The 25,941-nt window shown below is 35.4% G+C and overlaps 1 protein-coding gene across 7 annotated transcripts in view; it reads left to right on the top strand.

Moving 5' to 3' along the window:
- Positions 1 to 25,941, top strand: part of RTN4 (reticulon 4) — a 54,789-nt gene that overhangs the window by 15,819 nt on the left and 13,029 nt on the right. For 3 of the 7 annotated variants that reach the window (XM_059659815.1, XM_059659814.1, XM_059659813.1), the window contains exons 3-4: positions 464 to 2,875; positions 25,135 to 25,342. In XM_059659815.1, coding sequence (XP_059515798.1) covers positions 464 to 2,875; positions 25,135 to 25,342 — 2,620 coding nt within the window. Of the gene's footprint in view, positions 1 to 463; positions 2,876 to 3,171; positions 3,251 to 9,833; positions 10,040 to 25,134; positions 25,343 to 25,941 lie in introns of those variants that run through there. The other 4 variants (XM_059659818.1, XM_059659819.1, XM_059659816.1 and 1 more) reach the window with 3 other exon arrangements.

The following is a 25,941-nucleotide window of genomic DNA, read 5'->3' on the forward strand; positions in this document are numbered from 1 at the left end:
TGATTTACATTTACATATTGACTGTTCCATTTCTCCAAATAAAATTTACTTGCTGTATAGCTGAAAGACTTTAATGTGAACGAATGTCATTCTGTGGCATTTAATTGTCCAGTGTCTTTTCTTTTCTAAACTGTCAAACTCTCTTCTCAAATCCTCTTTTCCCCCACTAAAACCAGTTAAAATTAGCTCTTTTAGTGATTATACTTGAGGTTTTTCTTAAAGACTGATTTATGTCTTTGCATGACATATAATTACCTCTGTAGCCATACACAGGTTTTATTGATAATAGCTTTAATTTTTTTAGTAATGGTTCCAGTGTACTTGTTATTTATTAATTAAATGCTACATTTCATTTTAGTTAATAGTAAGTCTTTACTAACACTATTTTGAATCTGTAATAAAGCATACATTAACTCTGAGAACACTGGCATTCTCTAACTTTCCTTTCTGTCCATGGTCACAGAAAAAATTATGGACTTGAAGGAGCAGCCAGGTAACACTGTTTCCGCTGGTCAAGAGGATTTCCCATCTGTCCTGCTTGAAACTGCTGCTTCTCTTCCTTCTCTGTCTTCCCTCTCAGCTACTTCTTTTAAAGAACATGAATACCTTGGTAATTTACCAGCAGTATTGCCTACCAAAGGAACAATTCAAGAAACGTCAAAGGAAGCTTCCAAAGAGTTTCCAGAAAAGGCAAAAAATCCATTTGTAGACAAAGATTTAACAGAGTTTTCAGAATTGGAATATTCAGAAATGGGATCATCATTCAGTGGCTCTCCAAAAGCAGAATCTGCCACAACAGTAGCAGAACCCAGGAAGGACATAAATGTGAAGAGTAAAGATGACGAGGGTGACCTAGTTAGTAATGTCCTCCGTAACCAACAAGAGTCACCTATAGCCCTTACTAACTTGACTAAAGAAGAGAACAAAGTTATGTTTCCAGAAAAAACAAGGGACAGTTTTAATGAAAAGAGAGTTACAACAGGAGCTCCTATGAGGGAAGAATATGCAGACTTCAAACCATTTGAGCGAGTATGGGAAGTAAGAGGTATTAATAGTAAGCAAGATAGTGATGTCTTGGCTACCACAGGTATTATAGAGAGCAAGTTGGAGAGTAAAGTGGATAAGAAATATTTTGTGGATAGCATTGATCAGACAAACCCTGAGAAAGATAGTGAAAGCAGTAATGATGATACTTCCTTTCCCAGTACACCAGAAGCTATAAAAGACGGTTCAGGAACATACATCACATGCACGCCCTTTAACCCAACAGCTACTGAAAGCATTTCAACAAACATTTTTCCTATGTTGGAAGACCATACTTCAGAAAATAAGACAGATGAAAAAAAAATAGAAGAGAAAAAGGCTCAAATTATAACAGAGAAGAATACTGGCACCAAATCATCACACCCTTTCCTTGTAGCAGCACAGGATTCTGAGACAGATTATGTCACGACAGATAGCTTATCAAAGGTGACAGGGGAAGTAATGACAAACATGCCTGAAGGTCTAACCCCAGATTTAGTACAGGAAGCATGTGAAAGTGAACTGAATGAAGCTACAGGCACGAAGATTGCGTTTGAAACAAAAATGGACTTGGTTCAAACATCAGAAGCTATGCAGGAGTCACTCTACTCTGTTGCACAGCTTTGCCCATCATTTGAAGAATCCGAAGCTACTCCTTCACCAGTTTTGCCTGACATTGTTATGGAAGCACCATTAAGTTCTGTAGCTCCTAGTGCTGGTGTTTCTGGAGTGCAGCCCAGTTCATCCCCGTTAGATGCTCCTCCTTCAGTTAATTATGAAAGCATAAAACTTGAGCCTGAAAATCCACCACCTTATGAAGAAGCCATGAATGTGTCACTTAAAAAAGTATCAGGAACAAAGGAAGAAGTTAAAGAGCCTGCAAGCATGACTGTAGCTGTTCAAGAAACAGAAGGTCCTTATATATCCATTGCATGTGATTTAATTAAAGAGACAAAGGTCTCTGCTGAACCAACGCCAGATTTCTCTAATTATTCAGAAATAGCCAAAGCTGCACAGCCAGAGCTTGAGCATTCGGACCTAGTTGAAGATTCCTCACCTGATTCTGAACCAGTTGACTTATTTAGTGATGATTCAATACCCGAAGTTCCACAAAAACAAGATGAAGCTGTGATACTTATGAAAGAAAATCTCATGGAAACTTCATCTGAGTTCATGATAGAACATGAAAATAAGGAAAAAGTCAGAGTTTCACCACCACCTAAGGGGGGGAAGCCATATTTGGAATCATTCCAGCCCAATTTAGACACCACAAAAGGTACCGTATCGCCTGGTGAAGTTCCAACATGGGCCCAAAAGGAGAAAACGCCTTTGCAGATGGAGGAGCTCAGTACTGCCGTTTATTCAAACGATGGCTTATTTATTGCTAAGGAAGCAAAAATAAGAGAGAGTGAAACATTTTCAGATTCTTCTCCCATTGAGATTATAGATGAGTTCCCTACATTTGTCAGTTCCAGAACTGATTCTTCTAAATTAGCCAGGGAATACACTGACCTAGAAGTACCCCGCGAAAGTGAAATTGCTAATGTTGAGGATGGAGCTGGGTCATTGCCTCCCTCAGAATTACCCCATGACATTTTTTTCAAGAAGGTACAACGTAAGGCTGAAGATAAAGTCCATGTCCCAGATGAAGTCTCCGAAGATAGGTCTGATATTTCAAAGGTGCCCTTACTGCCTCCAGATGTTTCTGCTTTGGCCACTCAAACAGAGATAGGGACTACAGTTAAACCCAAAGTTCTTGTGAAGGAAGCCGAGAAAAAACTTCCTGCTGGTACAGAAAAAGAGAACAGATCACCATCTGCTATAATTTCAGCAGAGCTGAGTAAAACTTCAGGTAATCCATACATTGTTTTGTGCTTTCTTGCCACCTTTTGACTTACCATGGAACATTTCACTACATTTTGTGTAGTATATTACATTTGTAGTGTCCAGTACATCACATCACATTGATAGAATCCTCTTCTGTCCCAGTTAAAGGTTTTAGTGCCTTTTCTACCCCTCTTGCACTCATCATTACCCTTGTTCTTAACTTTTCCACACAATTATTCATGATCATTTGTATATTGCCAAGGAACTAGAAAAAAAATATTAGAATTGGCTTTAGTGTATATTTCTTTTCTTTTGCTTCAGTGTTTCCTGATAGCACGAAGAGCAAGAGGTATTAAAACATTTTCAGGTGCATTTACTTCCCCCCCCCCCCATAAATTAATTTTTTTAAATTTTTTTAATGAAAAAAACCTTTCTGTAATGTTCCTAATATTTCAATATACTGCAGTATTTTCCAGTAATAGGCATAAAGTTATGTATACTGAGTAGTAAACATTTTGTTGAAAAGTATAAATTGAGGTATGCTATTATGAATTTTTCTGAAAAATTTTACTTATTCTCATTTTTTCTTTTGTCTCTACATTTCTCATGACCTAATTTGTGTAAAGTGATTTGAAAATGTGTTTGTTAATCTATGAAAATATATAGTGATTATGTGGATTCTACTGAATCTGATTATATACTGCAAATGGGTAGTACTACTGGCAGAGACTAGTTTAGAGATTGTTGCTATAGTCTAAGAAAGAGGAGGCTATGAACATTAAGGTAATGGGATGAGCCTGGTGACATAGGACTTGGGGTTTGGTTGGACATGAACATGAAGGGTAAGGGAGGCATTAAAGATTACTCTATATGTGCAAATACATGGGTGGCAGTATGAGAAACTGAGTTCGGGAATTTTGGAGAATGAAGTGGGATTTCAGGAGAGAAGCTAAGAAAATAAGTTTTAAATATATTGGTAATACATCACCTAAGGGACATCCAAGAAGTGATGGATATTATACATAGGAAGCTCTTGAGAGAGACTTTGCTTTTATGTGTGTATTTGCCATGGGCTCTGGGATAGTAATTAAAGCCACAGATCAACGAGGGAGAACCAAGAGAAGAGGAAGATTTAAAGGTAGAAGGATTGATTGGTGTTATCAAATACTAGCTCACCTAAGATTAGGAATTAAGAATTTATCAAAAAGGAGGGAAGATATTGGCCTGACAGTGGCTGGTGGTGTGAGTGGGCAGGGCTAGGGCTAAGGAATGAATGGGATTTTAGAAAATAGATATTAAATGTTGACAGTTATAAAGAAAGTTTGAGACTATGGAGAAATAGTGTTAGCAATGGAAGGGAGATAATGGGGTTAAAGAAGCCCCACCCCTTTTAAAGAGATTGGAGTAAATGTTGAATTAAAGGCACTTGTAGAGTCAGGAGGGGAGGATGAGACCCAGAACTAATTTTTACCCCTTTTAACAGCGTAAGAAAACACCCATTTCTCTATTATCATCAATTGATATATTTTTTTTGGATAGATAATACCTTCACATATACAATATTCAAAAAGTACAGTGGTAGGTCTTCCTGTCTCAAGTAAACACTTAGTGCTCCTTTCTAGTCACTATGTCTGACTTATTTCATAGGTATTCTTCCAGACATTCTGTACTTGCCATTTAAAACCAAATCGAAAACCTTTATGAGATTGATAAGTTAAAGTGGTATGCAAAGGTGAATATGTTTCCATATATTTATTGGCTATTCGTAATTTTTGTGTGAATTGCCTGTTCATATCCTTTGCCCATTTTTTTTTTTAAACCTTCACCCGAGGATATGTGGGTTATTTTTTTAAAAAAATTGATTTAAGGGAGAGGAAGAAAAAGAGAATAAAAAACATTGATTTGAGAGAGAAAGTATTGATCAGTTGCCCTCCTGTACGTTCCCCAACAGGGGCTTGAATCTGAAACCTGGGCATATGCCCTGACCAGGAATCAAACCCACCACCTTTCATTGTACAGGAGGATGCTCCAACCAACTGAGCCACACTGGTCAGGGCTCCTTTGCCCATTTTTAAATTTAGGTTTTCATCTCTAATTTTGGGAGTGCTTTATTTACAAGGATGCACACTCTTATCATGTTACAGTTTTCCCTCAGTTTTCTAAAGAATTTTAATTTTGCTGGACATTTAAATTTTCACATAGGGAAATCTATAACTTATAGATTCATTTTTACATTTAATTCTGATCTATTCAAAATTGATTTTGAATTCTGGTGAGAGATTATTTTATCCCACATGCTTTTTGGGTGAAGTTGTTTTCCTATTCCCATCATACTCTGATCTAATTTCCTAGTACCAGGAAACAATCCTAGGGAACACAGGGACACAGGGAACACAGAAAATCAGCACTGCCAGATTTTATGCTCTGGGTTGGACAAGCAACTGTACTGTGGGTGTTGGTGCCACCTAGTGTTATAGGTAGAAAATGAGGTCTATATGGAATACTCTATAATTGACTATATGGAATATATTTAGTTGGGCAGAGAAATTTAGTGAGTTGTGGGTATTTGTTTCAAACTAAAAACGACTTTATAACAGGATTTTGAATCTTGACACATTGTATTGAATGAAACAAATGCTTGAATCATGCTATTACAAACATTATGAAATGACCTTAAGGATTCCCCCAAACCTGTGTACGTTAATGAAAACTTAAAGGTTTTAAGGTTTCAGAGTCTAAAGACTATTACTTTTTAAATTCCAAATTAAAAATGCTTTGTCTCTTTTGGAATATCTATATATTTATTTTAGATTATAATACAAGAAGTCAACATTTTTTTAGTTCTCATTCAATAATATCACTTTCAATTTCTCTCTATGGTTTTTAGTATTCATTTTTTAGCAACTTATGCAAAATTGTTTATAGACTCAAAAATGCCCTTTTTTTTTGCCATTTTAACTTGTATTGTCATTCATTTTCTAGACTACAGTATTTCTCCACATCTTAAGTCACAATACAATAGTTAATGTTGAAGTGCTATAATTTAGTCCATAGAGGGCATTATATTACAGCACATTAAACAGTGCTGTTTAATACCTTTCAGTAGTGAGACATATGTTTAGTTTCATAACTCAGGATAATTAAATTTTGAAGTAAGTTCAAAACTACTATGTAACTACAATTGTTTACTTAAAAAGTGAATGCCGTTTTCTATTGCTGGAAGTGGAAATAACTATTTTAGCTATCAAGAATTGTACACAAGCAATTGCCAGTTTAGAGTAGTACTTTCGATCCAAATGACTGCCTTGTTCCCACTTTATTTCCTTTATCTCAACATTGTTAAGGAAACAAAGCAAAACAAAACATGAAATTTTCTGGGGTTCAGAAGAAAAGGAAGGAAAGACATGGAAAAGGAAGAATCTTGGGAAAACTGGCATGGCAGACCTTCAGCTTACATATTGCTGCCTATGACAAAATACACTTTCTAATGTCTGAAATCCTGCCACTCAGATATAGATAAAACCTCTCTCTCTGTCGCTCTCACTCTCTCGCTCTCTCTCTTTTTTTCTCTCTCTCTGGTTGTAAAGAAAAAGAGTTTTTTTATTCTTTAGTAGGGATTGATATAATCATGTACATTTCCTACTGATGAGGTAAGTGCACTAAGAAAATGAGACTTTTGATTCGAGATATGAGAAGAATAGAAACAAAGGATATAGGAAATTTTAAGGCATGGTTAGGAGTTAGGGATATGCTTGGGGACATTTTCCTTACTAGTTTTTGTCATGCTTGGGAGAGGTACTTGGGATATGGACTTTGAGGAGCTGGAAGTTGCCAAACATGAACTTTGAACAGTTTATTTAAAAAGTTTTGTGTAAGGCTGATTTTGATTTCAGGAAAAGGAGACTATCTCCTCCCCTCCCCCTTCCCAATAATATGCAGTAGAACTTAGAATTTAAACAATTTAGAATTTATTTACTTGCACTATAAGTAAAGCACTTTTCTGTTGTCCTCTCCTTTTGAATCCTCTTTTTTAAGAGGAAATAGGTCCTGTCCCAAATAATCAGAATGCTGTTGGGATGTATCTGCTCTATTCAAAAATTATCATTGAAAATGTTTTTATTTGTTAAATATTTGAAGGCAAAATAAACGATGTTGTTTTTTTAAAAAACAAATTTATGTCCTTTATTTGCCTGTAAGTTGGGATTTAATGTGAAATAGGACCTATAAACTCTTTGTATATAAAATTTTCTCAGCTGGAAAATAATAGAACTACATAGCACAAAACAATAATTTGTGTGTATAGGTACTTCGGATTTGAAAGGTCTTGGTTATTGCCTAGAATCAGATGGCTTAATACATGTGCTTTCTTAGATGTGTTTTAAGGGTCTTGTCCCTTGTAGTTTGTCTGTTATTTTTAGCATAATACTAATCATAAATAGCAAGCACTTACATAGGGCCTACTTTTTGTCAGGCACCTGTCATAAGGCATTTTGCATAACACTAATTCATTTGATCCTCACAATAAGCATAGCCCATATAGCTTTATATTTTAACACATTTTTTTGTCTCATCAAAATTTCAAATTTAAGCATGTTCTTGCTTAGTTTACCAAACTTAAAGGAACTCTAGTTTTAAAACTTTTCTAAGAAAGAAATGGGCAGAATGTCAGTTGATTTATATGAACTAGTTTTTGCCGTAAGCTTAATAAATTGCAAAGCCCATATAAGCTGAAGAAATAGATATCACTATGCAACATTTCCAGGGCTCCTGTTTTGCCTTTTTAATCTGCCAGGGTGTTGTTAGGTGTATTTAATGTTTAGATGAATGGATATTATTACACATTCTTGCCTTCTTGGACTATTTTTTAAAATTGTCAAACCAGCCCTAACCGGTTTGACTCAGTGGATAGAGTGTCGGCCTATAGACTGAAGGGTCCCAGGTTCGATTCCGGTCAAGGGCATGTACCTTGGTTGCCGGCATATCCCCAGTAGGAGGTGTGCAGGAGGCAGCTGATCGTTGTTTCTCTCTCATCGATGTTTCTAGCTCTCTGCCCCTCTCCCTTTCTCTCTGTAAAAAATCAATAAAATATATATATAAAAAAATTGTCAAACCAAGTTAAATACCAGAAGATGTGAATGGTAAATACTCATATCTTAAATCTTTCCATCTTCCTCTCCTGTTTGTGTAGTAATCTCTGACTTAAAAACTCTTTGGGTGCCCTAGCCGGTTTGGGTCAGTGGATGGAGTGTCGGCCTGCAGACTGATGGGTCGCAGGTTCGATTCCAGTCAAGGGCACTTGCCTGGGCTGTGGGCTCGATCCCCTGTGGGAGGCAGCCGATCAATGATTGATTCTCTCATCACTGATATTTCTATCTCCCTCTCGCTTCCTCTCTGAAATCAATAAAAATATATTTAAAAAAGAACCTCTTTGGGTGCCATTTTTGAATGCCTTATTCTAAGGCTAAAATATTTATTGGGCTTCAGTTCTATGGGACTCATTATTAGGAAATAATATGTACTTACTGAATAGTTTGGGATATTTTCAGCTATGCTCTGACTTGGTGACAGGGTTCTCAAATATCATATTACTCAAGGGTCCAGTGAATAGTTTAAAGTTAAATATTCACTCTTAAGCTGAGAATACTGGGTTCTTTTTAAAAATAGCTTTGCTTTATGTTTGCAGTTAGGCAGATAAGGTAAAGAACGGAATCATCGATATTCAGGCCTCTTCTGATATTAAGGATTTTGGAGGTTTTTGCAGCCCACACAGTTTTATAGAAAATTCCAGGAAACATTATAACTATTTTAGGGTAGCTGCATAGTCCTGTGAAATATGTATTTTTGTACATAGGCTACATATCTTATACTTCATCAGGCATTTTAAAATATTTCAGCTGATTGTGTCATTATCGTCTCTTCTGCTTAGTCAGATGGTAGCATCTGTTGAGCAGTTACGGGACATTAGTAAAGACTAATATTCTGCTCGAATTAATGACAATTTTATAAAGTTGAACAAAAATTTTAGAAATTCTGCACATAGATTTATTTTTATGTATTTATCAGTAAAATTTTAGTTTAGTCTCATATTTTCTCAAGGCAGATGATAGAATTAACACACAAATATTTCTCCTCGAGCTAATAGATATTTATTGAAAGATTGAGTTGGAACAGGTGATAAATTCAGAATAAGGATAGATTTGTAACTCCCTGAATTTCCTTAATTGGAGAAGAATGAAAAATACCATTGCATTAGATAGATGAGATTGTTGAAATTGAATAAAAACTTCTTTCTATTGAGTAGCATATATTAAATAAACATAAATAACTTGACTTTATGATTCTCTACTTATACCCTCATAAGGGTGCAAATGCTGAATGCTTTAAGCCTTAATCTTAGGAAAAAGTAAAAAAGAGACTTAGCATTTCCCAGGCTTGAAATATAAGCTCTTACCCGTGAGATAAAACCTTATTTCAACTTTCCTGTCAATGTGCAAAATTGATCATTGCATCTGGAGGGCAGATCATGACTAGGTGGACGGTCAGAAGAAATATTTGAAGGACTAGGGCCTCTCTGCTTTTTAATCTTATGAATAGAAATCTTATTGAACCATTAAAATTATTATGAGGCAAATAATGTGTTTTTATGAATAAGCTTTGCAGTCAGTCCATGTTGTTGTTTTTCTTAACAGGTAACCACTGATTTTAGAGTTTTAAATGAAACTGAAAATTAGCAGTATAATTTAAAACAAAAAAAAAACTCTACATGGCCTTAAGTGTACTTCAAATACATTTATTGGTTAAATGCCAAAAAAAAACAGCCCTCTTTTCTTTCTTTTGGTAGGCTGCCCCTCCCCCCCTTGCAAAAGTAGCTCCTTTTGGTGTGAGCAACAAGCAAAAGACGAGAACAATACACAGAAAGAAGGCAGTAGTGCCTGAGTATTAGTAGCCTAGTTACAGATTGCACTGCGTCAGACTGCTCCACACCCAGAAGGCGTCAGGTGACTCCAGCCCTGCTGCAGTTGTGCAGCAGAGGAGACTGCAGCCTTCGGTTGAGGAAACGGGTATTTCATGTCTCAGGGGTAGACTTTTGCAGTTACAGCGTTCCTGTTGGTATGCATAATTGATCATTGTATCTGGAGGGCAGATCGTGACGAGATGGATGGCCAGAAGAAAAATTGGAAGGACAAGGGTATATCTGCTTTTTAATCTTCTATTCAGTTGTGGTTTTTTGGTTTTTTTTTTTATGTGACTAGTAATATATTGCTAAGAATGAGCTTTACCGTTTAGATATATTTTGGATTGAAAGTGAAACCTGTGAAAGGTTTAAAAGTAAAGATTTAAAACAGCTATTTCACAAATGTGTTTTTTACATTTGGTTGTGTATGAGAAAACGGCATGCTGTTCTGTTTCACTGGTTTGGTTTAGTCTTTGTAGTCCTGTCTTTGATTAGGTTCTGTTTAATCCTGCACATTTTGAACAGTATGGTTTTAACACATTTCATCTGTTGGTCACGTTGGCCTGATAGATCTACATAGCTATTTTTGTATTCCAAAATGACGTATTTTCTGTGACCAAGTATTTTTTTTTTTTTTAAAGCTGAGTTGGTATAGTTGAAATCCTATCTGAAGGTTTATAGGTAGCAAGATACTGTGTTTGCTTGCAATAAGTCTGTTTTCTTCTGTGGGAATCTTATTGAGCATTTGAAATGACTACCAGCCTCCTTTTAATTAGATTACATTTTTGTGTATCTTGAAATCTTTAAAATGTATACACAACAATTTGTAATGCACGTCTACATTTAAGTCACTAACCTTTGTCCTTGTAATAACCAATCATCGATCTTGATCCTCTTTCCTCCCCCTTGAAAGCCTAGATCCTTTCAAATCTCAGTGGATCGTTGTGTAAGAATTTAAGCCCATAAGTGGTGAAATGTTGACTGTAATGAATATTTAAAAAGTATTTTGTAGATGATTAAATGTATCATTTTCACAAAAAGAAGGTGGTAGATTGTGTGTGTCTGACCACTTATAATAAATTATCTTAAAAATTAGTAGAGTTATTAAGTAGTCCTAATAGACTTTCCACACAGTAGTTTTTTTCTGGCCACATTAAAGTTTTATAATTTTTAGAAAATATATCCTTCTACAGTAGAATTGCTAGCAGGATTCGTAATAATGTTTCCAAAAGCAATATGTGGAGCTAATTATAATAACCCTCACAATCTCTTTTTAAAAATCTGTTTAATAAGGAAATGTGGGGGAAAGGTGAGTTTAAGATTACATTCATATTGAGATACAATTTAAAGATTAGAAAACAATACAGCTTTGGATTTTTACCTTTATGGTTTCTTTACATGTGAATTTAATAAAGAAAATAATTTTTTCATCATTCTGACCATTAGCATTACAAAGTGAAATATGAATTGATACACTAGTTTTTGCTAAGTAAATATAGTAGTGATAATGCATTCAATACAGGATTTAAAAATGGGTGAAAAGTCACATCAGGGCCTACTCTGCAACTAATAAAGCTCTATATTAATCATTTAAATCTTAGAACATTTAATAACATCATAAATTCTTTATTTGCTGAACTAATTTAGGGATATTTTTTGACAGGAAAAATTAAGATCTAGTTTAGTCGATATTATACCATAAATTTTTAGGCACTAAATATAAAATCAAATTTACTCAAATGTCTCTAGGGAGCCTCACTTTGTATGTAAGTACAATGGCCTAATATTTTTTAGTCCTTGTCTGTGGCTTTTTTACTTGGTAAGACTAACTTTACCTATTTCAGATTCATTGGCGAAGTTATATTTTAGTATTTTCTTTACCAGTAGTTAATTTTAATGTTGTAGATTATAGGTTATGACTTAAATGGAAATCAGTGAAAAGCTGAGGCTGACATGGATTGAGTTTTATGGAAAGTGTGTGACAGTAGAAGAAAGAACTAGATTCTAGATATATTTAAAAATATATATTTAGGCCCATTTTTTCTACTGTCTCATCCCCCCCATCCCCTTAAGCACATCTAGTCATCTAATGGAAATACAGTGGTATAACAAATGAGAGGTACTCTGATTTCAGGGTTTAAAATCATTTGGGGTTTTTGTTTTGGTTTTTTCCCCACTGATGAACTAGTTTTTAAGACATCTTATCTTTCAGGCTCAGACCAATACTAATAATTTTTATTTTTAATATATATTTCATCTTGGATATTCTGTTATTCTTAGGATACTTAAAAAATTGGAATCTACACAGTACTTGATTATTGAGGTTATATGGAAAGCATTGATTAAGGCAGTCAAAAGATTTCGAAGAACTTATAATAAGGAATGGGTAGTTTTGGGGTTTGGGTGGTGTGGAAGAATGATATAACCACTAAGCATGGTATTAACTGAGACACTATATAGAACTTTCTGGGTAGGACAGAATATTTACAGGACAATAGTTGAAAAATAAGATTAATGTGATTAAATAGAAGATTTGCAAGATCTAGGTCAGGTTTCCTCAAACTTCTCTGAATATAAGAATCACATGGTGCTTAAAAATTCAGATTCCTGTGATTATACTCAGATCTACCAAATCAGAATTTACAGGTGAAAGGCCTGGCAATCTTCATATTATGCATCCTGATCTAATTCATGTTATAATGATGAATTACAAATTTAGGAAACATCAATGTAGGCTTTCAAGTTTTTGTTCTGGTATGTTTTGATTTTGGCCAGAGTAAGACACTTACCCCTTTGGGTCTTAGTTTCCTTAGGTATATGATTTCTAGGCTTCCAGTCTTGGTGTTCTGTGGTCCTATCAAGATACTGTGTGCCGGATTGCAGAAGACATTGGGTTTTGGACTTTACCATAAAGGGAATAAAGAGCCTTTGGAAGTTTTAAAGTAGAGAGTAATAAGATATAGTAAGTTTGAAAGACTGGTTTGGGGTGCTATGTGAAATAATTTGGAGAAGAACTCAGAACAGTTAGGCTGACTCTATGTACCCGAATTTAAGGCACATAGTGCCTGAGCTTGGCCTGAAATAGGAATAAAATGGAAGTGACAGATTTGAGAAAGAAGGAATACTTGACATTTGACATAGATTTGTGGGACTAGGGTGAAGGAGGCGCTCAAAGGGCAACATGAAATTTCAGTCACAGCAAAACATTGGCAGTGCTAGGGCATTAGTATTTGTAGAAATAGAGCTTGAGTAGGTAGGAATACTGCCAAGCTTGGTTTTAGAAACTTCAAATATGAAGTGATGATAGAATATCTCTGAAGCTCAGAGACATGACAGCTTTAATGATAAAGAATTGGGAATTGAATACAAAGTGAGACGAACGAGGATAGGAGTACCGTACCTGTTTATCTGTGGGAGTGCATTCCAAGACCCCATGGATGCCTGAAACCAAGGATAGTACCAAGCCTATGGCTATGTTTTTCCCTGTACATACCTATGATGAAGTTTTATTGATAAATTAGGCACAGTAAGAGATTAACAGCAGTATCTAATAATATAAAACAATTATAACAATATACAGTAATGAAAGTTATGTAAATATGGTCACTGGTTTTAGGGGATCTCTAGCTGAAGTCCTTGTATAGGCTCAGTGCTTTCTGGCACAACACACTGCTGTCAGTCAGAACACGTGTGCTCTTCATGTCTTCCACACAGAAATGTAATGCCTTTTCTATCTTAACTGACCACTTATCACTCACTGTGGTCATAACTTTTGCATTTGAGGTATGACAACAAAACTAGCCCAAATTTATTATTACTTTTTTCACAATTTCACAGATGGAAGATTCGGTCTTACCATTGATCTTAGCAATCTCAGCATATGATATTTTTCTTATTAAGTTGAAAAATTTTTACTTTTTCACTTAAAGGAAGCACTTTATGGCTTCTCTTTGGCACATCCGCATTGCCGGCACCAATACTCTTATACTTTGGGGTCATTATTAAGTAATATGAGGGTTACTTGAACTAAGAACCCACAGTTGACCTGATAACCAGGACAGCTACTAAGTGACTCAAGGACTGGAGGCATATGCAATGTGGATACGCTGGACAAAGGGATGATTCCTATCCTGAGCAGGTGGGAGTGGAACAGCCTGAGATTTCATCATGCTACTCAGAATGGTGTTCAATTTTAAACTTACTGCTTAGGTTTTGGATTTTCCATTTACTATTTCCAGGCCATGGATTGATAAGACTGGACTACTGTGTTTGCATAGAAAGAGCTGAAGATTAATGAAGGAAAACCTAAAACCAACATTGTGTGGGTGTGAAGCACCGGAAAGATCAGGAAGTTGTAGTCAGGGCAGTAAAAGAAGCGGGATAGTGTTGTAAGGAGGAGAGAATTTTTAAGAAGGAGTGAGTGGTTAAATTCAGAGAAACTGTTTAATATGAAGACTGAGAAATGGTGCGGACTCTGTGGAATTTTAGGAATATGTGCACTGCTGTCCATTATTAGTAGTGGCTTCTTGAATTTGGCTTTTAACATGCTATAGGAATGACCTTTGAGGGAAGTTTTGTAGGGTGGGGATAGAAATGTTTCTAGAATTAGAATTCAGTTTGACTGTACCTTAAGATACGGTAGCTTTGAACCATTTCTGGAGCATACTTCCTTGCAAAGGTGGTTGTTGGGCTCCCTGATTTTTGCTTTTGATAAGCCCCTTTCCATTTCTTCGAAAGCTTAAGGTTACTGACTATATGGGTATAGGTGTATACATACACCGACATTCAGGTAGAGGAGCAGGGGTCTTGCTGCTTGAAATAAATGCCTCCCTAACCCCTGGGAAGGCCCCCTCCCCCCACCAAAAAAATGCCCGAGAAGGGGACTTTGGTGTTAACCAATTGAGAGACCTATTGATTAGAGAAAGACCCTCTACTTTCCATTCTAAACTTAGTTGAAGTCTATTGTTTAGGCATTCATCCCTTCACACAGAGTGGTTTTGTGTTGGAGGGTAATATGGCACATTTTGTTCTGTAATCATTTTCCCCCGCTAAATGGGGGAAATTCCTTTCATTTAAAAGATAGTCCACATTGTTTTAATGCTTGTAGTATTCTAAGTATGTTCTACTAATCCCATACAGTTAAATATTCAAGTATGAACTATATTAAAATGAATATAATTGAATATAAATCTTGGTTTTTATTCATGATTATTTCTAAATTGCTGGGTTATAATATTTAGGCATTTGTTGCAAAACTACCCTCCAGCAAGATTGTACAAATTATTTTGAGCAATCTATGGGAGTGTCCTGAAACCTTGGCCAAGATTAAATACTAACTATGCATTTATGTTGATTTTAACTCTTTCTGAGAGAGCTGTTTTTGTCAGTTTTTAAGTGTATTACTTGATGAGAACCAGGTTTACATTTAAAAAGTAAATTTGCACATGTTTTTCCCTATATGGATAAGTAGTGAGAGCAATGGTGGAAATGGCCTCTTGGTGTTATTTACCCAAGTCTCAGTGCTCTATTTCCTCACCAGGACTCCCAACTGGTTTTGCCACTATATCCTAGTTAATGTTCCAAGAGTGTTCCTCTGATTATAGCACTTAAGGGGCTTTTCTTTACTTTTCAATTAAAGCTTATACCGTCTATCTTGGACTTTTATAAGGCATTCCATGGTTTAGTGCAAACATGTCAAATGCAAAGGCTAACACGGCCAAATAAAACGAGGCATGTAGTCTGTGGGCCGCGAGTTTGACATGCTTGTTCTAGTCCCATCTTTTATAATCCCATATCCCATTATTTTGTCTCCATCCACACGGAAGGACTTGTTCCCTAAACATGCCTGTTCTTTGCATTTGCTTGTGTTTTTTTCTCTGTGTAGAATGCCTTTTTGCCCCGTTTCATTTTGTCCAAGTTGTGCTTATCAACAGCCCAGTCCTCCTTGAGGTGTTCACTGATCCTCTCAGATGGAGGTAACCTAGTGTTCCTCAGAACTCCCATCTCTTGGTTTTCATTTTGTAGCTTTTTAAAAAATATATTTTTTAAATTGATTTTAGAGAGGAAGGGATAGGGAGAGATAGAAACCTCAATGATGAGAGAGAATCATTGATCAGCTGCCTCCTGCACGCCCCACACTGGGGATCGAGCCCACAATCTGGGCACGTACCCTGACCGGGAATTGAACTGTGACCTCCTGATTCATAGGTCCACGCTCGACTTACTGAGTCATGCCAGCAGGCTGGGCTGTAGCTTTTATTAAAGTTATTTATATGTATATCTTGGCTCTTTTTCTAGCCTGTAAATTCCTTGAAGGCAGGAACAGTGGCTTCAACAGTAGGTCTCCTTGTTGACTCTCCACAGCTTCTCAATCAAGTAAGAGGCTGAGAGCTCTGATGTTCAGCCAGGTTTACTCCTGGCCTTGAACTCTGTTTGTGCATTCTTGGAAAATTTTTAAAAATGTTTTTTCAAGTGGGAGAAATAAGGAAAGGGATTTCCTACTTTATCCCTTCTTAAAGGAACAGTTAAGTAAATTAAGCAACTTTTATAAATCCAGGAGTTTTAGATTATACCTGCAGACAAGTCATTTTACCAGTCTTTTTTTTTCTAATGTTCTCATTTCATAGGTAAGGAACCCAAGAAAACTAGAGAGATTATTTGTTCAGGACCACATAGCTTGTGACACAGGGCTGTTGTTTTTTTTGTGTGTTTTTTTTTTACAATTTATATTTGTACTTGAACAACTGAAGATAAAAGTTAATGACCCATGTTTTGATATTTTATTCATTAATAGTTGTGGCATCTTATTGAGCATGGTATATATTTCTTTTTGTATGATCTTCACTCTACAATAAAAGAGGCAGTAGTCTATTACACAAGCCATGAAAGAAGGTAGGTGTTAGTTGTTTAGTGTTGTCAAAAGGTTAAGCCTAGCGGGAACCCTGTGGGCCAGGAGTATAATTTCTCTTCGTCCTTAGGGATTGGGTTACATGCTTGAATGTAGGAAAAATATTTAAGCGGTGAATAGAATTATTATTCTGGTCTGTAGGTATCCCCTACATCACCTTTTTATTTATTGAGTTAATTCCACCTCTTGCTAGAATTTAGGCTAAAGGATGTTACTAAATTTAAGTTAGCCAGTGCTCCTCTTTGCATCTTTGGAGCAGTATTCTGAGACCACATTTTATTTCTCTGTGTTACCATGGATAATGCTGACTTACGTTACTTGGTGTGTTGTGTCTGTATTGGGGGTGGAGGTGGGCATTATAAAATGTGTAAATATATCTATTTAAATCTACTTCATGGCTTTCACATTTTAATCCAATCACCTCTTCGGCATTTATGTAAGGTGTTGATAGACACTGAAATACTATTGTCTCTCCTTAAATACTCTATCATCACTATATTGTACTATGTAGCATTTACCTAAAGAGCTCAGAGTAAGTGAAAGATTAAAAAATATCAAATATGAATGATATCCCTGCAAATCTATTGTTAAGAATTTGACAATGAGGGAAATTTAGGAATTTCTACTCTCAGACTCTAGATTTGCTAAAATTCTGACTTTCCATAAAAATGAGAGGAATTATAGCTGTTCTTTGTTATATACACTTATTTGTGTATTTTTAATCTAAAATGTAGATTATTCTGGTCAGTGATATGAAGAGAGATATTACCTTGTTTATCTGTACTATTAGCCATTTACTCAGTGAGCATTTATTTTTGAGTGTGTACAACCAAGCTAGTTTCCCTATTAATGAAGTTCATTCTTTTTTTTGTGTTAGTAATTTGCTTTGAGTCCCCCTCCCTTCCAGTTTATTAAGCTTGTCAAGTTTCTAGAGTTACAGAACAATGTTTTTTATTTAATTTCTATTAGTAGAAAATAGGATTTTGAGCAAGGTCTGGTGCCCGTTTCTTTTCTTTCTTTCTTTCTTTCTTTATTTTTTAAAAATATATTTTATTGATTTTTCACAGAGAGGAAGGGAGAGAGATAGAGAGTTATCGATGAGAGAGAAACATCGATTAGCTGCCTCCTGCACATCTCCCACCGGGGATGTGCCCGCAACCCAGGTACATGCCCTTGACCGGAATCGAACCTGGGACCCCTCAGTCCGCAGGCCAACGCTCTATCCGCTGAGCCAAACCGGTTTTGGCATGGTGCCCATTTCTTATAATGCTTGGATGCCAACAAGAAGTAAAATTACACCATAGTATGTTATGCATTGAACCAATGTGTACTCTAATTCTAGGCATTCATTTGTCTGAGTCTTGGCTCAATTCTAGTAATTTAAAATAAACAACCACATGCTTATCAAAATTTATCAGAAATACAGATTTTGTATAAGAAGAGTCCTTACTGTGACATCCTTCACAACTGAAGATTGTTAAAGTCTGTGCAGGTAGGGAGAACCATTGGCTCAAAATATGTGTAAATAATGTGCTTAGAGAGAGCATATTTATTTAGCTTTACCTTAGAGAAAGTGGAATTTGCTACATATATGAATTTTCCTGTGCAGGGAAAATTATTTTTTGAGATTGGAAGTGTGAGGTTAGAATTATTTTTTGTTGTAATTTTTTTGTCCTCTTAATAATAAAGCTGGAAATAGAATCAATAGGATTAAAGGAGGTATTGAAAACTATATGAAGTAATTTAGTATATTGGTGAATTTAATTAACTTATAAATGAGGCATGTGTGGTAACTTCACAGTTTTCTACTCAGAGAAGTTTGGTTATCCTTAGAAGCAACTAAAAACCACAGGTAGTTTTTACCTTTATGTCATGTATTGAAACATTTTCTACTTAAAGACAGTGTAGGGGAAAAAAGACTACTTGAAGCAAACTCATTTCATAGCTAATAAAGACTTACCTTGAAACAAAACCAACAGCTATGAAAACAAGTTTTAGTTTATTCTTAATGAAACAGGGTGTAATCACAGCCGTAGATAAGTTCTTAGAATGAAGTGAGGATAAATCAAGTTTTGGGGCTTGTAGTGTGTGTAAATTTTACCACAGAATTATTTGGTAGTACAAAATGGCATCTTTTACTTCATGGTTGAATTTCTCAGTGGATCATATAGGATGTCCCTTTACAGAAAGTGTTCAAGGGTTTTATTAACTTTCTTAGTGGCTTCTCTTAATCTTTTGAGGTCAGATGATCTGGTTGAAGTGTCTATTGGATCTTTTTTGGAGTAATTCTCCAATATCACTCATAATATCACACTCATAAAATCCTGCATTATTAGAAAGATTTCCAATTTTGCATTGTGGTTGATTTGTGTTGTTTTATCTGGATATAGTTTCCAATTTTTATTTTCAAAGTGAGACCATTTAGATAGCTTCTAGGAATCATTTTGCAATTTAAACAGAACATGATTTATTATCATTGAACCTATATTACTGGAATTGTATATGTATATAACTCTGCTCATGTATATAACTCTGCTCATGATGTTAGTAAATTGCTTCTCCTCCAATTGATATTGAAATACTATTTGGATCCTCAGGTAGGATAAAAAGCAAAGTTAAGTACTGACATACACTTTTAAATACAAAATGTCGTATGATGGAAAAAATGAGACCTTCATGATCAGACTGAATTTCAATCTGTAAGCCTGCACAATTTATTTAATAATACTTCTAAGTCCCAGTTGTCTTGTGTGTAGCAGATAATGAATACTTTATGGAGTTGTTGTGATTAATGGTAATGCATACAAAGTACTTGCACAGTTCCTTGCTCAGAATAGGGAATTACTAAATTATTATAGAAAACTCAAGTATAGAATTTATGCTAGTTTTACGTAAAATGATTTTTCCTTAGATGTGTGGTGGTTGAAATTGACCAATATACTGTAATGTTGTCAGAATTAAGGCAGGAAAGATTTAGTGATGAAAGAGACAAGGATCTGAAATTGTGTGTGTCTTTCAAAGACTCTAGTTACAGGAAGAAAAGAAAGCCAGGAGAGATGCTGGTTTGCCAGGTATTTGATTAAGGTACTTTGTAGCAATACTAGGTATCCATCTATCTGATACTTGCTAACTAAAACCAAGTTAGCAGTCCTTTCAGAGAAAGTTGAATTCACCTTAAAAAAAAAAATCAGAGCTTAGTTAAGCATTGCATTTAATATTCGATTGCCCTGCTTGACTTTATCTCTTGAAATATCACCTTTATTTCCACATATGACATTTCCTTTCAGTTTAAACTACCTTGTTAGGAGGTTCTCGTTTTCCTAATTTCACACACGGGGAAACTAAGTTCAGCCATCTAATTGGGCATGCTGATGGAAATGGAAGAAAGTTAAGCTCCCACTCTGCACAGATCTTTTTCTGGACCGTCACCTGTTATTTATTAGCCAAGTGAATGCTTACTACATGGAAGTAAAAGCTTACTATGTAGTGCTAAATGATTGACTCTGAATTTTTGTCACTTTTCTTAGCAGTTGAGAAGAATTTGATTAAGGATTGTGATTTCTAATTAATACATAATTATTTATTATTAAGATTATGATTGTGAAAAATAGCAACTAACATTTTAATACTCTAATTTTAATATTTGTTTATTAATTTTCCTATTTAACTGCCTTACTCATTGTTCACCTCACTCTGTTAAAGAGAACTTAATATTTGCTTTTGTTTAAGAAGTAGGTATTTTCCTAGAACCATTCCTTCCCAGTATTATTGTGACCAACTACTAGTTCAACTTTTTCTCCTGATAGACAAAAGATTTTAAAGTTGAAACCTGACTTCAGGCTATTCAAGGAAAGAGATTCAGTAAGAATTTGATTTGAGGCAAAATGTAATTGGATGACTTCTGCATGTACTAGCACTATTTTTAGCTATGACAGATGATAGTTTATGATTACCAGATGTAGACAACTTTTCTAACTCTTTGCTGGGCCAGAAGTTTTTATTTTGAAGGAAGGATGGCAGTGCACTCAATTATTTTAAATTAAAATTTTAGTTGGTAAAAGATGGTACAGCCCTAACCTGTTTGGCTCAGTGGATAGAGCGTTGGACTGCGGACTCAAGGGTCCCAGGTTCGATTCCAGTCAAGGGCATGTACCTTGGTTGCAGGCACATCCCCAGTAGGAGGTGTGCAGGAGGCAGCTGATGATGCTTCTCTCTTATCAGTGTTTCTAACTCTCTGTCCCTCTCCCTTCCTCTCTGTAAAAAAAAATCAATAAAATATATTAAAATAAAAGATGGTACAGCTCTGTGCATGGCACATCATAAAAATATTATTCACATTTTGAAAATGAGTAGACAATCACTTTTTTTCTAAATGACAAAATTGCTCAGCATTATTTTAGTAATTCATAAGTATTGCCCACAGCTGTTAAGAGGAAAGACTATTGCTAAATTAATCTTAGATCTTTAAAAGTATATTTCATGAGCATTTTATATAAAAGTAAAGTAGCATTAGGTTACTGTGCGTGATTAATGCTTATTCTGCAGTACAGGAGACCTGAGGAACCATGAAAGGTTATGCTATCCTTTTACAAGCCCTGTATCTTAATTTTGGTTTCTCAAGAATAAAGAGGCCATTAAACTCTTCATTCATAAACAGAACTAGTAAAGGGATTACAGAGGATCCCAAAATTAGCATTTTAGTGACCCAACAGTTTCTTTATTTAAAGATGTCCATTGTTTTAATTTGAAAATATTATAGTCTTTAATTAAAATGTTTTTATTTCTAAGAATAATCTGGCCACTATTTACATACCATTCTGACAGCAAATATTATTGAAGCAGATAATGACAATATAAAGATGAAAGGCACTCATCAGTCCTTCAGAATCTACAAGGAGATACAAGCCCATAAAACAAAATTTGCGTAAATTATCTGAAAGCATTGCTATTTGTTATTTTGTAAATGTAGATATCTAAAAATAGTTTAAAACAAATGTTAAATCCAAAACATAGAAGCGTTTTTGAATAAATTAATTAGAATTAGTGCATGCCTTAAATTGGCATAAAGTATGCATTCATTCTAATCAGTCAGTCAGTACTATTTATTGAAAGTTTAGTTGGTTCAAGCTTTGTACTCAGCTCCAAGATATGGTAGATAAGACAACATGCTTTCTTGTAGAGTTTAAACCTAGCAGACAAAAAGATGTTAAAACAAGTAAATTTTTTAGTTTACTTTTTAGTTTTTTTAAGTATATAATTCGTTGATTTTTAGTATGGCCACAAAATTGTGCAACCATCACCATTATCTAATTTCAGAACATTTTCATCATCCCTCCAGCCTCCTTTAGCAGTCATTCCCCATCTCCACTCCTTCCAGTTCCTGGCAACCACGAAGCCACTTTCAGTCACTATAGAATTGCCAACTCCAGACATGCCATATAAACAGACTTACACAGCTATGTGACCTTTGGTGTCTGGCTTCTTTCACTTAGCAGAATGTTTTCAAACTTTTTGTAGTAGGTATCAGTACTTCACTTTTTTTTTCCTGGCCCAATTATATTTCATTGTGTGGCTATACTATATATATATATATATATATATATATATGATTTTTTTTTTTCTTTTCATTTCAGAGAGAGGAAGGGAGACAGAGACAGAGAAAAACATTGATGTGAGAGAGAAACATCAATCAGTTGCCTCCTGTACACGCCCCACTAGGGATCGAACCCACACTGGGGATGTGCCCTGACTGGGAATCAAACATGACCTTCCGGTGCATGGGATGATGCTCCAACCAACTGAGTCTCACCGGCCAGGGCACCATATTTTGTTTATCCATTCATCAGTTGATGGATATTTGGGTGTTTCTTCTTTTTGATTATGATGAATAGTGCTGCTATAAACATTCATGTACAAGTTTTTGTGTGGACATAGGTTTTCTAGTCTTTTGGGTAGAAATTCCTAGAAGTGGAATTGCTGGGTCATATTGTAACTCTGTGTTTTAACTTTTTGAGCAATTGCCAAACTGTTTTTCACAGTGGTGGAATTTTACTCTCCCATCCAAAGTCATGAAGATTTGTACCTATTTTTTTTTTCTTCCAAGAGTTTTATAGTTTAAGCTTTTTACGTCTTTGATCCATTTTTTTATATATGATGTAAGGTAAGGGTCCAATTTTATTCTTCCAGCACCATTTGTTGAAAGAAACTTATTTTCCTCATTGACTTGTCTTGACACCTTGTTGAAATCAAGTTGACTGTAAATGTAAGGGTTTATTTTGGACTCTTAATTTATTCCACTGATCTCTCTCCATCCTTGTGCAACTACTACATGGTCTTGATCACTGTAGGTTTGTAGGAAGTTTTGAAAAAGGGAAGTGTTCTCCAAATTGATTCTTTTTCGAGATGTTTTTGGCTATTCTGGACACCCTGCATTTCCAGGTGATTTCTACAATTGGCTTGCCAATTTCTGCTAAAAAGCTGCTTAGGATTTTGATAAAGATTACAGTTTGAATAGCATTACTATCTTAATAACAATGTTTTCTAATCCATAAACATGGGATGTCTTTTCATTTAAGTCTTCTTTAATTTTAAGGCTGCAGTTCTGTTTGCTAGAAACGAATACTTTTTCATCCTTGCAGTGTCAATAAGCTCTTAAATTCCTTTGCAAAATAAAAAAAAAAGGATTGAAACCCTTCTATACTTGGTGACGTTGTAACAGCATAGATTGCCTCTCAGACCTTTCTTTTGAGGGTCGTATTAATTTTGTCTTATGTGCAACTATCAGGCCCAGTCTGATCTCTCTTAGCTGTTCTTCCCTCTTTTCCCTCTCAGTGCTCTAACCTTTGCAGCTCAGCTTGGCCCCCCGGGACTGGTGTCACCAAGGCTCTCAGGGTGTTTGCTTTGATTCCTCTCATATAGCTGTTTTCACACAATATGCGTGGGCTTGCTTATGTGTTTACCAGAGCTCTCGCACTGATTGAAAAGACCTTATTTCTAGAAACCCGTATGATAGATGGAAAGGAAGAAGTAGGTTAGGGTTTGCTGTACTTTCATGCAATTAAATTTATTTTAGGCTTTTATCACTGCATAATGCTGGATTATATACATGATTATTCCTGTATCAGCAACGTTAGGGAAATTGACTTGACTCACACCAAAGCACCAGAATTATGAACTGTTAGAATTTTAACTATTGTATAGATCTAAATATTTATTAAGCTAGCAGGCAGTATATTCTGACTATAAATAATTCTTATCTAGTCAATGAAACTGTTGGGACAAAAACTCTTATATTGGGCAATTTGGTTAGACTTTAATATATATTGTGTATACCTCTCAAGTCTAAAGTCATTTAATCTCATAATCAGGTTTTACTGAGTAGATTTTAATGATGGTAAGGAATCGTGATGATATTGCATTTAGTCACCAATAGTGGTGATATTGAAGGTTACTATAAGAGTGTTCTTCCCCCTCCCCAACTGTTTACAATGCAGAGAGAGATGAATTGTGTTTTGCATGTGAATTCAAGAGCTCTTGGCACACTGCAGAATTCTCCCTGGGTTGTACAAACCCCATCTTGAGACCATAGGCCTATGGGTATTTGATCTCCATAGTGGCCCTGTGGCCATAGGCCAACAGCAAAATTGCTAAGTTAGGCTTTGACTCCTTACTATTAATAAACGTTATATAACAGTGGGACATGTTTAGTTCTTTTTTTTTCTTTGACACCTAAATTTTTGTGGCATTATATACATAACTACTCCTAGAGGGAAGTAGCTTTTCAGGTAATCTTAAGGTTTTTTTTTTTTCTTTTGCTTCGTAGGACATTTTTGTTTTAACGATAGCCAGATTACATTACAATTTTGTTAAGTTTTTTAAAGAGCAGTCTCTTAAAAGCAGAGCTGTAAAACTCATATGTGTAGTTTTTAGTAGCTTTCAGTTTCTCAACATTTTTTTGAATTAGTCGTTTTCTGTAGATAAATATATTTTTGTGTCACTGAAGTATCTCATTTTTGTGAGTGTATGCTAAGACTTTCTTTTATTATTTGAATATATATCATGCATTGAATGAAGATGAAAACCTCAAGATGAATTTTTAAGAAAAGTTGTTTTGGATTAGAAGTCTGCTATGCTGGGCTTGGGAGATTTGAAAAACTTTTATAGCCAGAATGATTTAGAATGTAGGACATAGATTTGCATTAGAAACATTTTATAGTAAAAAGAAATAGATGCAGGTATTATTTTAATATACAACGTAGTGTATGAAGTTAATCTTTAACATTTTAGGTTTTGACTTTCCCTAGAGACCTTTTTTGGGCGGGGAGGAGGGGGTGAAGAGGTGGGGTGGAGCAAATACAAATGTGCCAAATCTAAATGGTTAAAATGATGTTCTAATTTCGATTTCTTCTCTTTTTATTTGTAGTTGTCGACCTCCTGTACTGGAGAGACATTAAGAAGACTGGAGTGGTGTTTGGTGCCAGCTTATTCCTGCTACTTTCATTGACAGTGTTCAGCATTGTGAGCGTAACGGCTTACATTGCCTTGGCCCTGCTCTCTGTGACTATCAGCTTTAGGATATACAAGGGTGTGATCCAAGCTATCCAGAAATCAGATGAAGGCCACCCATTCAGGTGAGATGTCTGGAAAGCAAGGCAAACTTTGGCAACACTGTAAACAGTTGTATTGAGACTTCATTCACGTATCTGTAGGGTTACAGGCATGCATTTTTTTACTGCTTAAAGATAATTGCAAATGTTTGCTGAAAGCTGTACCCAAAGCACCTGCTTTTGAGACCCAAAGCACCTGCTTTTGAGATTTTCTAGAGGTCATTTCATAGGCTCATGGTATAAAAAACTGGGTTTCTATGTCATTAGCCTAACTCTCCTACTTAGTAGTAATATTTATTAGAAGTAGGTGTTGGTTGCCTAATTTTACTTTAATGGAAGCTATATCTTTTTAACATGGTTAGAATTGGTGAGAGCTATATTTTCTTTATTGCTTACATTTTATGCTATCTGATGTTAAAAATACCTTTCTTTCCAATAGTATGTTTATATTTGTCTGGTATGTTTTCTCATCATGCCTGTGTCTTTTTCTACCATTCCTTTTCTATCTAGTTTCTTCTCATTCCTTAAGCCATTACTTTTGTATTATCCTTTGGAGAGCTCCTTTATTTCAGCATCTCCTTGTCTCTAAACCATCATCTGCTTCCCTTACTGTTAGAACTAAC

This window comes from Myotis daubentonii, chromosome 12 (genome assembly GCF_963259705.1).
Source record: "Myotis daubentonii chromosome 12, mMyoDau2.1, whole genome shotgun sequence".
Taxonomy (NCBI): Eukaryota; Metazoa; Chordata; class Mammalia; order Chiroptera; family Vespertilionidae; genus Myotis; species Myotis daubentonii.